The 14,332-nt window shown below is 41.6% G+C and overlaps 1 protein-coding gene across 1 annotated transcript; it reads left to right on the forward strand.

The window, feature by feature from the left end:
• Positions 1–12,606: 12,606 nt before the first annotated feature.
• Positions 12,607–13,413, forward strand: LOC126471034 (piggyBac transposable element-derived protein 4-like). The gene has a single exon (XM_050099100.1). It carries the CDS (start codon positions 12,607–12,609, stop codon positions 13,411–13,413), a length of 807 nt encoding a protein of 268 aa, XP_049955057.1.
• Positions 13,414–14,332: the final 919 nt, after the last annotated feature.

The raw sequence follows: 14,332 nt of genomic DNA on the forward strand, positions 1-14,332 counted from the left end.
AAAAAATGGCATGACATTATCCTATTGGCTGAATTACCATAATTTAATGATGCCATGGTTGTCAAATGGCTTTTTCTGCTTCCATTTCTATATTTACAGTTTCGGGGCATTGTGCTGCAATTCCGTCCTCCCCCAGTATTCCAAATACCCACTTTTCTAGATCGTTATCCAAAGACACTCGGAGATAGGAGACTTTAAATGTTTAACAATTACCAATGATGTCACTATCATGCCACATATGAGAGGAGTCTAACACCACAACATTGCTATGGATGTGTGAAAGCAGTGGGAATTAAAAAAAAAAAAAAAAAACCCTGTAGCAGCGTTTCTAAAAACACAAAACTTCGCGAAATTACACTACATGCCACATGTGTGCCAATACTGCGACAGGAAAGGACAAGTATGAACTTCATTTAAAACAAGCAAGAACGTGAGGAGGAGTCACGTGGTCATATGCCTCTGCCAGTGTTGCTACGGTGTGCTTCTTCCGGACGCTCCTGGTCATGCCCCACCCACAGGTCCATCACTGTGCTGCTGTTACAAATGTGTATAGGTGGACACCAACATAAACAATTAACTACCACCTCATAGCTGCGAGAACAGTGAGCCTCTGTCTCGAGTCATGACACAAGTTGCAGGCACCAACCAGAGCCACTAGTCTTAATACACACACGCCAAGAATTTTTTATGTGATTGTCCCTTAGTCCTTGGGGATAGATTATTAAATGGGAGGATACAAACATTCCGTCACCATGACATATAGTCTCTGTATCAAGACATATACAGCAACCGTTTTTGTGTCAGTAACACTCCATACTAAAAAACGCTTCAGTCTACGATGGCAAACAGATTGAGCGTCGTCGCCCGCCATGCTACGTGCACTGTCATCATATTACACGCAAGGGTTTGTTTTCTGTAACGAACAAAACGATTTTAAAGTGTAATTTTGTGTGGTTACACGACAGAGTGATGCCAAGTTAGTCTAAGGAAACAAATGTCTAGGTACAAAAGCTTTATTAATTTTTCCACATACTTTGACACAAAGAAAAATAGTTCATTTTCTATGTTTGACTGAAGTAGTTTTAATAACATCAAGCTCAATTTTTAATCTATATTTGAAACCTACGTCCGAATCGTCTAATTCTTTCTACAACCAGTAATTTGACAAACAGAAAGTAGTTATGTCTCGAATTCTAGTAGATATCAAATTTTTTATCTATATGCCTCTGTCCATATCCTAGTTTCTTTTATCGTATTTTTGTGATCACTATGACAGATATACGATGGTTGAAGCTGGAGCTTGTAACACTATCCACTAGATCATTTACAAACAGAGTGGGAAGAATTGGCTCTGAGCACTATGGGACTTAACATCTGTGGTCATCAGTCCCCTAGAACTTAGAACTACTTAAACCTAGCTAAACTAAGGACATCACACACATCCAAGCCTGAGGCAGGATTCGAACCTGCGACCGTAGCGGTCACGCGGTTCCAGACTGAAGCGCCTAGAACCGCACGGCCACACCGGCCGGCTGGGAAGAATTACTTTCGGTACAGCACTGTATTACCTCTAGTTTCCCACTGTCATCATTTCGTTTGACGTGTCTGAGAGAAAATAATATAAAAGGTACTTTATAAATAAGCCGCTTATTTACTTTTCCTTCTGAAGACGCTGCCTATGTGAGCAAAGTGTAATACGTTTCTGGTGTATAAACCTATGCTAGAAAGAGGACATTTATATTTTGCTTCATCGAGTAGAATCCTCCGTTACCTAGATCAGCCAGTCTTCCAGCAGTGATGAAGTTACTCCCTCCTAGTACACTTATACACTGTGCATGCACTGTATGAACAAAAGTATCTAGACACCTACTAGTGGACATTAATACTGAGTGTGTCTTCCAGTCGAAACACACACGACATTTAAAAAGGAAAATGGTGACTGGCAAATCTGGGACATCAACGCAGGATTTGGGAATGTTTGTCTGTTTCACAGGCCAGCCTGATAGTTCTTCTTAAATGTGTATATAGACTGCCTGGACTGATTTCTCATCTCTGCAGTAAATGAGGATTCCATGGAAGAACAGAACAGTTTTCACAAAATTGTGCTGGGTAAATGGTGGGAGTCAGATTGATCCTCTCAGAACTTAATGTACCCAATCGATAGAGCAGTCCCAAATCAACCCAATAGAATTCGTTTTACTCAATATTACACCACAGCAACATACGAGGGTTGGAACTTTAATAGTGGCAACTATTTATTTACAGCTCGTACAAAATACATACGTGTTTCAAAGTTTACTGATGGGGCTGCTAAGTGCTATACCACCTATTGCACTCCCCCGACTTAAGCCCTCATGAGTTCAACTCGATTTCTAAACTGAAGGAAACACTTTATGGCATTTTCTTCAGAACTGCTACAAATTCGTTGGGCAATTGACCACGCCCTCGAACTGGCAACACAACTAGCACTGCTAAGAGTATCCTAAGACTTCCACATCGCTGGCAACGGGTTAGCCGGCCGGTGTGGCCGAGCGGTTCTAGGCGCTTCAGTCTGGAGCCGCGCGACCGCTACGGTCGCAGGTTCGAATCCTGCCTCGGGCATGGATGTGTGTGATGTCCTTAGTTTAGTTAGGTTTAAGTAGTTCTAAGTCCTAGGGGACTGATGACCACAGATGTTAAGTCCCGTAGTGCTCAGAGCCAATTCTTCCCACTCTGTTTGTAAATGATCTAGTGGATAGTGTTACAAGCTCCAGCTTCAACCATCATATATCTGTCACAGTGATCACAAAAATACGATAAAAGAAACTAGGATATGGACAGAGGCATATAGATAAAAAATTTGATATCTACTAGAATTCGAGACATAACTACTTTCTGTTTGTCAAATTACTGGTTGTAGAAAGAATTAGACGATTCTTGGTACGGAAATTACGCTGAACTGTTGTCGCTGACTTCGATTCTTCAAACCAAAACTCGCAGCTACCACACTCGGGTTCTGTGAAGGCAGCCATCTTTAAGGCAACTCCCTCTAGCGTTCCTTACGGTGCCATTCAGCACTACAGAACTACGCGAGACAAAACTTGATGTATTTCCTCCAAATTGACACTACAATCACCTCTGTAGGTACTACGAATTAATTTATATGAATTTTCAAAGTTGTAAAGACCTTTTTGAAACAGCCTGTACTTATGTGTCTTTAATGCAGTGGTTTCCATTGACTTCTGCATCCTCATGCCATTGATAATTGCTATTTCTTCGGCCTTAAGGGCCAGTTTCCCACCCGAAGGACAAGAGCGACTCCTGGACCTCTGATCGCTCCTCCAGCCTCATTGACAAGGCCGTTGTCCGAATAAGGATGACTTCTTATGCCAAAAGTCTTCGACTGCCATTGCTGCATTATACAGTGGAAACAATCAGACAGTCAGCATTTTCGGTAAAAATTGGGATCACTAGATATGTAAGAAAGGGATAATGTCACATATATAAACTTTAATGCAGGAAAGACGATACAATCTAGACATTTGATGTCAAGACGAAACTATCAACTCTCCTACACAGCAGCAAGAAGCATACTGGAAAATATTGAAGGAAAAACATTGGACGCTATTTCGTGAAAATATACTTTTAAGCTAAAATTTATAAGAATGAAATTCATTTTTCATATTTGATCTTGTGGAGAACTGTCTAATGTATTAAATTCTATCGATGTGGAGTACTAGTATGGTATTCTGCCTTATGGCAAATCGTATCCTGGGTTAAGCCTCTTCCACCTTTGTCTGTCCATAGCCAGTCTTTTCATTTCTGAATATTTGTCTCCTTTGATATTGTCCAGCATTTGATATCTTCGTTTTACTCTTCCCCTTTTCCCCTCCACCATTCCCTCTATTCCTTCTTTCAATAAACAGTTCTTCCTCAAACAATATCCAGTCCAGTTCCGTTTTCTTTCTGATGACTTTCAGCACGTTTCTCGCTGCTCCAACTCTTCCTAATACTTCTTCATTCTTTACTCGGTCTTCCCATTTCACCTTTTCCATTCTTCTCCATATCCAAATCTCTAGTGCCACCAATCTTTTTTCATCTTCCTTCCTCAATGTCCAGGTCTCTGCACCATACAGTGCAGCACTCCAGATGTAACATCTGGCAACTCTTTTCCTCAGATCTTTGTTTAGCGGTCTGCAAAGTAATTTCTGTTTTCTCTTGAATCCTTCTTTTGACATTGCACTTCTTTTCCTAATTTCTGTTGAGCAATACATATCTTCCATTATTACACTTTCCAAGTAACTGAACTTATTCGCTTGATCTATTTCCTCTCCCCCTATTTTCATATGGCATTTTCTCCCCTTTCCTCCAATTATCGTGCTTTTCGTTTTCTTCTTGTTAATCTTCATTCCATATTCTTCTAATTTTGTGTTTAGATCATCTAACATTTGTTCCATCTCTCTTGCACTCTCTGCCATCACAACCGTGTCGTCTGCAAATCTTATACACTCTACTCTCCAACACTCTACACGAACTACTCTCCTTCCATCGAAACTTTCATTAATAATTTCCTCCAGATAGATATTGAACAGTGTTGGTTATAAACAATAACCTTGTCTTACACCTCTTCCCAGTTCAATTTCTTCACTCATCACACCACCTATTCTTACTCTTGCTCGCTGGTTCAAATATGAATTTCTAATTAGCCGTCTATCCCTCCAGTCAGCTCCATGTTTCTTTAGGATTTCCATCAGTTTGTCCCATCTGACACAGTCAAAAGCCTTCTCAGGATCAATGAACGCAACATACGCCTTTCTTTTCTTCTCCATGTACCTCTCTCCTATCACTCTCAGTAGCCCAGTGGCATCTCTAGTTCCCACTCCTCACCTGAAACGAAATTGCTCATCCCCTATTATGCAATTCAACTTTACATATGGCCTTGTGTTGAGCGTCCTCAGCAAGACTTTAGCTGTATGCGATATCAGGCTCATTGTTCTATGTCCCTCACACTTTTTGCTGTTCCTTTCCTTTTCTATAGGTATTTAGAAACTTTCTGTAAAATCCTTTGGCCATTTTTCTGTCATGTATATTTGATTACACAATTCAATCAACTCCCTTTTCTCCCCTTTGTCCAATGACTTTAACAGTTCTGCAGGAATCTCATCAGTTCTCATTGTCTTTCCATTTTTCATCTCCTTCATAGATACTTCAATCTCACTAATTGGTATTGCATTTCCTTTGTCATCATCTGCAACTTAATCTTCTTCTTCTATTCCAAGCTCTTCTTCACTTGGTCGGCTGTCTCCAGCGTATACCCATTCTATATATTCTTCCCATCTTCTCATTATTTCTTGGGGTTCACTCACCATTTTACCGTCTCCTGCCTCTACTTCCTTTAGTCCATTGTTCTTTCTCTTTTCCCTGAATGTCAAATCCATTGCTTCTTTGTACATCAAATCATATTTTCCTTCTTTCTGTAATTTCTCTATCTTGTCACACTTTTCGGTCAGCCATTTCTCCTTTACTTTTCCTATCTCCCTTCCTAATTCATTATTTAACTTCCTGTGGTTGAGCTTCCCTTCATGTGTGTTTACAGTTTTCCATTTACTGCGATCATCCATCTTGGTTATCATATCTGGAGTTACTAATTCTTCCTTTACTTTTTTCCGTTCCTTGACTCCAAGCGTTTCCTTAGCTACCTATTTCATCCCATTTTTAAAACGATCCTATCTTCCTTCTGTGCATTCCGTTTCCTGTCCTAGCATCATGGTTTCACAATATGCATTCTCTAATTTTTCGCAATTGCCTTTATCTCTCAGTTTCTCAAAGTTAATGTGCTCTCTCTTCTGTCCTTTACAGGTTCTTTTCAATTTAACTAGAACATCAGCTACTACAAACATATGATCTGAATAAATATCTGCCCCTGGATAACTTTTGACACTCTTTAGGCAATTTAGGTGTCTTTGTTGTATCGTTATGTAATCAATTCGATATCTTTTGTTGTCAAACCGAGATATCCAAGTATACCGTCGACTTTTGTGGTTATCAAATAGAGTATTTACAACTAACATGAAATTTTCATTGCAGTATTCCAACAATCTTGACCCTCTCTCATTTCTTTCTCCCAGTCCAAATTTTCCCAGAGCTTTTCCATCTGGTCCTTCACCAACTACCGCATTCCAGTCACCAATTATAACAATACACGCATTTCTTTTCTCTCTCTCTGCTAAGTGTTCTATCTTCTCATAATATTCTGCTACCTCTTCATCTGAATGATTAGATGTTGGCGTATAGACTTGGATGGTAACTAAGTCTTCCTTTCTCCCTTTCAGTCTCATCATCATTATTCTTCCACTGACGTATTCAACCTTGATAACCTTGTCCTTCAGTCTTTTACCTATCAAAATTCCAACTCCATACATTCTATTTTTATCTTTACCTGAATAGTGAAACTGGAAGTCGGCACTTTTTAGTTTTCCACAACCATCCCATCTCACCTCACACATTCCGAGTACATCCAATTTGTTTCTTGCATTTCATGTTTGGGTTTTTCTAATTTCCCTTCCTGGAGAAGGGTTAAAACACTCCAAGTCCCAACCCCAATAAGTCTTCCTTCTTCTTCTCCTTCTTTCCTTTTCCTTCTTAGACCCTCTGGAGTCGTCATTGTACTCCTCTCCCGGAGACCCGATTGAGGGGAAGCTTTTCCTCAGGAATATTTTACAAAGAGGTCCATCCCATGAACGTCTAGCGAAGTAATTCCAGTGGTGCTTTCCCATTGCCTTCCACTGTCCTCCACATCCTGTCTGCTCGCTGACCCAGTTTCCCGCTGGGGTTGGTTACCCAACCTTCCAATGGGTTGCTCAGCTTAACAGGGGCGCCACGTGTAGGTAGTATTGTAAAGAACTGAGGTGAGAGAGGCTAAGAGAACTCTCTTGTTGAGTTCTTATATTCGCATCTCACCCCAATTTTTTTTTTTTTTTTTAGCCAGAGTCGCAAGGTTGTAGCAGCGACTCCCACAGGTCATCTCCCAGGCCCATCGATATGGAAGTGTTACATTAAAGCAGGAGAAACATTTATTTTTCTCAATGCAGAACGTTGGTGACTACAATACTGTCAAATACACATTACTTAATTAGGACTGGTTCCTACAAACAACGTTATTCCATGGGCCTTAAGAAAAGAGACCTATGTGTTGAATACACTTAAAACAGTCCCTATTAAAGATTTAGAGTATGAAACATGTATGTAGTATTGTTGTTGTAACGTAATAGTTCCGTAGCGGTATAGAAATATTCATGGCTCACATACTGCCACTGTGGGGTAATAGGTGTCAGTATTCATACAGTAGTAAATGTAGTGCATGCAGTCTTTTTGTGGCAAGAAAACATGGTACTACTGTGACATAACAATACACACTAGTTTACATTATATTTTGGACATGGGAGGCATGGAAAACTATTGAGATAAGTAATACCTACATAAGTCAACTCTTAATATGATTACACCATGATCTTAATTCTTCCTTCGAAAGAAAATGGCCTGCACTGCACTATTCCGTATCATCTGTTATCAAGTGTGGTTTACACTGTTGGAAATAGCATGCCAGAGGCAGCTTGTGCACTCTGCTATGCGGTATATGCAGAAAGTAATCGGAATTTGTATCAGCAACTGGGGAGCTTTAATGGAAGTACCACATATAAGAGGGAGATGACACCCAATATGTGTTCTTTAATAGAGTGGTGATGATGCATTCCAAGTTATACATAAAATTACATAGTGCATGGGTCGAATGAACTATATAAGCAAAATCTGTCAAACACGATTATATGGCGATATAGGAGGGACATGATGGCTGTGTTAAAGAAGATAGCAATGCCAGAATGCTATAACGGACCACAGAGGATGGAGTACTGCTACAGGAACCTGGATGCAGGTAAATGTAACAACTACTTGTAAAACGCGAGAAGGTCCATTACTGTTCGATTACACTATTGGCTGGAACAGTAACAACTGTATAGTATCTAGGAGTAACGATGCAGACTGACGTAGTGTAGCGTGATTAAATGAGGGAGTGTAATACATCGATGAATGAACGACTGACTTACAAAACACTTGTTTGACTGATTTTTGAGTATACCTCGTAATTGTGGGATCCGAACCAGTCTAGATTAATAAAAGATGTAACATATGCAGTAGTTTTGTCGGTGCTACTCCTGTGGTAGATGCTACAAGAATCGTAGTTTATTTTTTTTCCACTGTGATATTGGTACACGCAGGTCGGTTGTCGATAAAGCTTTTTTATCTAATAGAATGGTACTGTTGCACAAAGATCGGATTCCAATAGAGTCACAGGGAATACTACGCTACATGAAATACTTAAATTGCATAACCTTTCCGCATTTTCAAAGCAGTTCTTCATTTATGTTACCACCACGCTGGTCGATACTGCTGTATGGTGCAGTTTATAATTAGAGCTGCAGCAGCAAATACTATTTGATCATTGCTCTGGAGGACTCTTAATCCGCCTTTCGTTATATGCTGACGTTTAACAAATGTTCCATTTAATTAGAGCGGAAGGCTCTGTAAAACGAAATCATCACTACGTTTCTGGTGAGCTTCAGGCTCTTTAAGCGAAGTCGTTTTTAAAATTGTTATCATGTTGTAAAACATGCTAATGGCTCATGAAAACAAATTCATTATTATTTGAAAAGGTGGTGATGGCTCTTTAAAATAGCATAGTTATTATGTATGAAGTCTACAGTCAAGACTATTATGATTTAACCCCTATCATGCACTGCGCAGTGACTCCTGCAATATGTGTGTAGTTGCATGCTGTTTGCAGACGAAACTGTTCTCAGTTGGACGGATTTACAGAGAGACATGAAGAGGATTGACGATTGGATCTGAACATAAATCAATGTGGTGGACTGGAGGTTATTGCTCGTCGGCCTGGGACCTTTACCAAGCTGAATTAATAGAAGATCCGAAGCAGAACAATCGTTTAGTCGGCATACACCTGTGGTACTCTGTACTAGAGGAGTGATTTATTTTTTCCGTTGGTGGTATTTGTACCCAGGGTTGGGGGTTGAGATCTGAGGTCCCTGTACTAAGATATGTATAATTAGAGATGTAGCAGAAAGGCATCTTTGATCGTTGCTCTGGAGTACTAATAATCTGCCTTTCCCTATATTATTGTCATTCAAATTATTCTCTTTGAAATATACAGCAAATTTCGTTTCCTGATTTTGAAATGCAGCTTGCTTATTGTAGTCAGCAATTGTCTTTCTGTAGTTGTTACGTCACAACTTGTCAATCATCAAACAGTGTACCCATCTTGTACATGCTGTAGGGTACTTTGTACAGATTTTAGAGGCTTTCCTGCTCTTTCTAGATGAGAAGACATTAATGATTTTCTAATGCATGTGCAATTCCAAGACTCATAGCGTTTGTTCGCCAAAACTAATCAGTTCATAGTAAAAATTATCCCTCATCTCCCACTTATAGAGGGTGTTTTAGCTGCCTCACATGACATAACAATGTTGTTAGCCAGTTCGCTTTGGAGACATGAAGCACATTGCTAAAATGTCGCAGAATAAGGTAAAGCATACGAAGATATCTTAGACCTATTGTACAAATTTTGCTTATGAAACTACTGTAGCACATCAATCCAGCATGTCATACATTACTCGTTTCATTAGGTTATATAGCAGAAAGCTGTTACTTCTGCACTTCCCGTTTTGATAGCTCCTGTTAATTTTGTTAATTCTGACGGAGAAACACAATTTATAAAGCAACATCTCTGAACGATTCACTACAGATTAAGTACTATAAACGGAATAAACTTACAGCAACATCTAAAACCTGTATGACTAACTACACAAAGAAATGTTTGAGACACTTGAAGAAGTATGTCACAAGTAAGGTATATCTTCGTCGAAAAAACCGTGTAACACATGGCCAATCCTCAGTTGTATTTTTTACAGTATGATTCCATTCTCTAACATTCACACAAATATATGAGAGGGAATTTATGTCGATTACGTGAGTGTCGCCTGTCTGGATACCATTCCTGATACAGAAGTAGTGCAGGCTGCACAAAACGACTTCGTATGAGCAACCGAATCACCCTGTATATACATACACACTGAAGCGCCAAAGAAACTAGTATACGCATGCGTATTCAAATACAGAGATACGTAAAGAGGCAGAATATGGCGCTGCGGTCGGCAACGCCTTTAAAACACTTACTGTGCGGCTGCCGTAATATTACGTCGCGGGCGGAAACGAAGAAAATGCGGCCGCCGTAATATTACGTCCCGCCGCATTCCACATTGTTTTAGTGTTTCAAACGCATTTTTAGCGTTCCCGCTACAACCTGTAGGTCCTGTAATGCTTGTAGTTCATCATATTAGCGCTCGATCGCAGCACCTAGTGAGGTAATGCGATATATCCGTATATACACTCCTGGAAATTGAAATAAGAACACCGTGAATTCATTGTCCCAGGAAGGGGAAACTTTATTGACACATTCCTGAGGTCAGATACATCACATGATCACACTGACAGAACCACAGGCACATAGACACAGGCAACAGAGCATGCACAATGTCGGCACTAGTACAGTGTATATCCACCTTTCGCAGCAATGCAGGCTGCTATTCACCCATGGAGACGATCGTAGAGATGCTGGATGTAGTCCTGTGGAACGGCTTGCCATGCCATTTCCACCTGGCGCCTCAGTTGGACCAGCGTTCGTGCTGGACGTGCAGACCGCGTGAGACAACGCTTCATCCAGTCCCAAACATGCTCAATGGGGGACAGATCCGGAGATCTTGCTGGCCAGGGTAGTTGACTTACACCTTCTAGAGCACGTTGGGTGGCACGGGATACATGCGGACGTGCATTGTCCTGTTGGAACAACAAGTTCCCTTGCCGGTCTAGGAATGGTAGAACGATGGGTTCGATGACGGTTTGGATGTACCGTGCACTATTCAGTGTCCCCTCGACGATCACCAGTGGTGTACGGCCAGTGTAGGAGATCGCTCCCCACACCATGATGCCGGGTGTTGGCCCTGTGTGCCTCGGTCGTATGCAGTCCTGATTGTGGCGCTCACCTGCACGGCGCCAAACACGCATACGACCATCATTGGCACCAAGGCAGAAGCGACTCTCATCGCTGAAGACGACACGTCTCCATTCGTCCCTCCATTCACGCCTGTCGCGACACCACTGGAGGCGGGCTGCACGATGTTGGGGCGTGAGCGGAAGACGGCCTAACGGTGTGCGGGACCGTAGCCCAGCTTCATGGAGACGGTTGCGAATGGTCCTCGCCGATACCCCAGGAGCAACAGTGTCCCTAATTTGCTGGGAAGTGGCGGTGCGGTCCCCTACGGCACTGCGTAGGATCCTACGGTCTTGGCGTGCATCCGTGCGTCGCTGTGGTCCAGTCCCAGGTCGACGGGCACGTGCACCTTCCGCCGACCACTGGCGACAACATCGATGTACTGTGGAGAACTCACGCCCCACGTGTTGAGCAATTCGGCGGTACGTCCACCCGGCCTCCCGCATGCCCACTATACGCCCTCGCTCAAAGTCCGTCAACTGCACATACGGTTCACGTCCACGCTGTCGCGGCATGCTACCAGTGTTAAAGACTGCGATGGAGCTCCGTATGCCACGGAAAACTGGCTGACACTGACGGCGGCGGTGCACAAATGCTGCGCAGCTAGCGCCATTCGACGGCCAACACCGCGGTTCCTGGTGTGTCCGCTGTGCCGTGCGTGTGATCATTGCTTGTACAGCCCTCTCGCAGTGTCCGGAGCAAGTATGGTGGGTCTGACACACCGGTGTCAATGTGTTCTTTTTTCCATTTCCAGGAGTGTATTTCCGAACGAATTCACGTGTGTTTTTCACGCGTATGTTACGTGTTCTGTGGTGTCCTGTCGTTTGTTCTCCGTTGATTTTGGCGCTAGTATTTTGTTTTTAGCTTGTTTATCTTCTTTTTACTCACAATGGCGAGTGATGAGGATGCAAAACTTCGAAAAATGATTGAAGAAGTACTTGCTGAACCTACTGATGATGATGTTTCGGATTTCGATAGTGACAGTGATTACGAAATGCCGGAAAATAACGATAGTCCAGGTGAGTCTAACATCTTACTAAATCGATGCAGAACAAGACAGTTCATGTTGCGATTTGTTCTGTTACGTTCTGTATTATTTCAGACACAGATTTGTCGTCAGATGAAGGTGAGCCACCGCCTGTGTTCCCCCCCCACTCATCATCGAAAGAGGCCAAGATTGAGTGACATTTCACAGGATGACTGGACTATAGTGGATCAAACACCAAACATTTTGTTATTTACAGGGTCTCATGGTGTGCTAAATAATGTAGGACTCGGTCAGTCTAGTGAATATTTAGATTTTTTTCTCATTTTATAAATGACAGGGTTATTTCAATTTTGAAGGACAAACAAACCTATATGCTAGACAGAAGCTGGCCACACTGAGAGCACAAAACAAATTAGGGCCCAATTCTAGATTCAAGCAGTGGAGGACGCTAACAATTGCTGAAACAAAGACGTTTCTGGCTATTATCCTCCACATGTCAATCAGTGAGAGGCGAAGTATGGCCAGTCACTGGTGCAGTGATCCAGTGGTTAGCTGCAGTTTTTGCCCCAATATTATGCCAAGGGACACATTTCTGAATATTTTGTCTATGTTCCACATAAATGACAATTCAAAGCAAAAAAAGAAAGGTGAAGTTGACTTTGATGCCCTTCATAAGGTCAGGACTCTTCTGGATGATTTGGTAAGGAATTTCAAAGAAAGTTATAAGCCAGGTGAAGCGCTAACCATTGATGAAGGTATGTGCCCTTTCAGAGGGCGTGTAGGTTTCAAAGTTTATATGACTAATAAGCCAAACAAATATGGCATGAAGCTATACATTGTTGCAGAATCCAAAACTGGGTACATATACAATTTTGAAGTTTACCACGGAAGGGACGATAAACTGGACAACAGTGCTTCTGCAGTGGTAAAGCGATTGCTCGGCTCACTCCAAGGTAAGGGGCACACTGTATATGTTGACAGATTTTACACCAGTGTTCAGCTAGCCAAAGAACTGGCTAGAGCCAACACTGGTCTTGTAGGGACTGTAATGCCAAACAGAAAAGGATTGCCCAAGGCTCTCAAAGAGGGTAAACTCAAAAAGGGTGAACAAATATTTCGCCGCAAGAACGATGTGCTAGCATTGCGATGGAAAGACAAGAGGGATGTGTGGATGATAAGTACCAGGCACACATCCTCAATCTTGCCTGTTGCTACAAGAGAAGGCAATGAGAAGTTGAAACCAGTGGCAGTGCTGGATTACAACAAACATAAAGCTGGTGTAGACATTTTTGATCATATGGAGCACTTGATCACAAAACAGTGAAGTGGTGGAGAAAGCTTGCCTTCCACGGTATAATTATGGCAGTTTCCAATGGTTGTATTTTGCACAATTGCATCAATGAGAAGAAACTGAGCACTCCTAAGTTTATACAGGAGGTCTGCACTGCGTTAGTGTTACAGAGAGGAGAGAGAATTGAGGATTCTCATGGATCTGCAACGATTGCTCGATTGACGAAGAAACATTTTCCGAACCGTGTGGAAATGGCAGAAGGGAAGAAGAAAGCACAAAGACGTTGTGTAGTGTGTAGTGGAAAACAAAAGAACATTACTAGGAAAGCTGGGAGGAAAGATACTTCTTATGAGTGCAGTGAGTGTAATGTAGATTTGTGTGTCACCCCGTGCTTCAAGCTTTATCACACTGTGGTTCACTATACAAAATAGCTATGTGTATGTAGCTATGCTTTATGTGCAAATGGTATAACAAATGTCTTTTCAGTGTCAAATGATTACTTTCCAAAATTTATTTCTTCTTTAAATTGAATAAAGTAGTAAAAATAAAATTTTGACAAAAATTTATTTTCACAAAATCGAGGAGAAATCCGCATCACTTCTTGGAAACAGTATATGCCCCATACACATGGCTGTTAACCCATCTAAAGTTGAAACCTTAAGGTTTTAAATCATACCTGTAGTTTTTATGTATCTCTAACTAAATGTCCTTAACAGCTATTTAAAGTCTGTTGAAAATAGAAAAAATCAGCCAGCACACAGGGAGTGGCATGCAGTTAAGGGCTTAGCATGGTAAGTGTTAAGACAAGTGTCTGGCGCAGTTGTTAGATCGGTTACTGCTGCTACAATGGCAGGTTATCAAGATTTAAGTGAGTTTGAACGTGGCGTTATAGTCAGCGTACGAGCGATGGGTCACAGCATTTCCTGCTATTTGTTGATCAATGAATTCTTCC

The sequence above is a fragment of the Schistocerca serialis genome, chromosome 3 (assembly GCF_023864345.2).
Source record: "Schistocerca serialis cubense isolate TAMUIC-IGC-003099 chromosome 3, iqSchSeri2.2, whole genome shotgun sequence".
NCBI lineage: Eukaryota > Metazoa > Arthropoda > Insecta > Orthoptera > Acrididae > Schistocerca > Schistocerca serialis.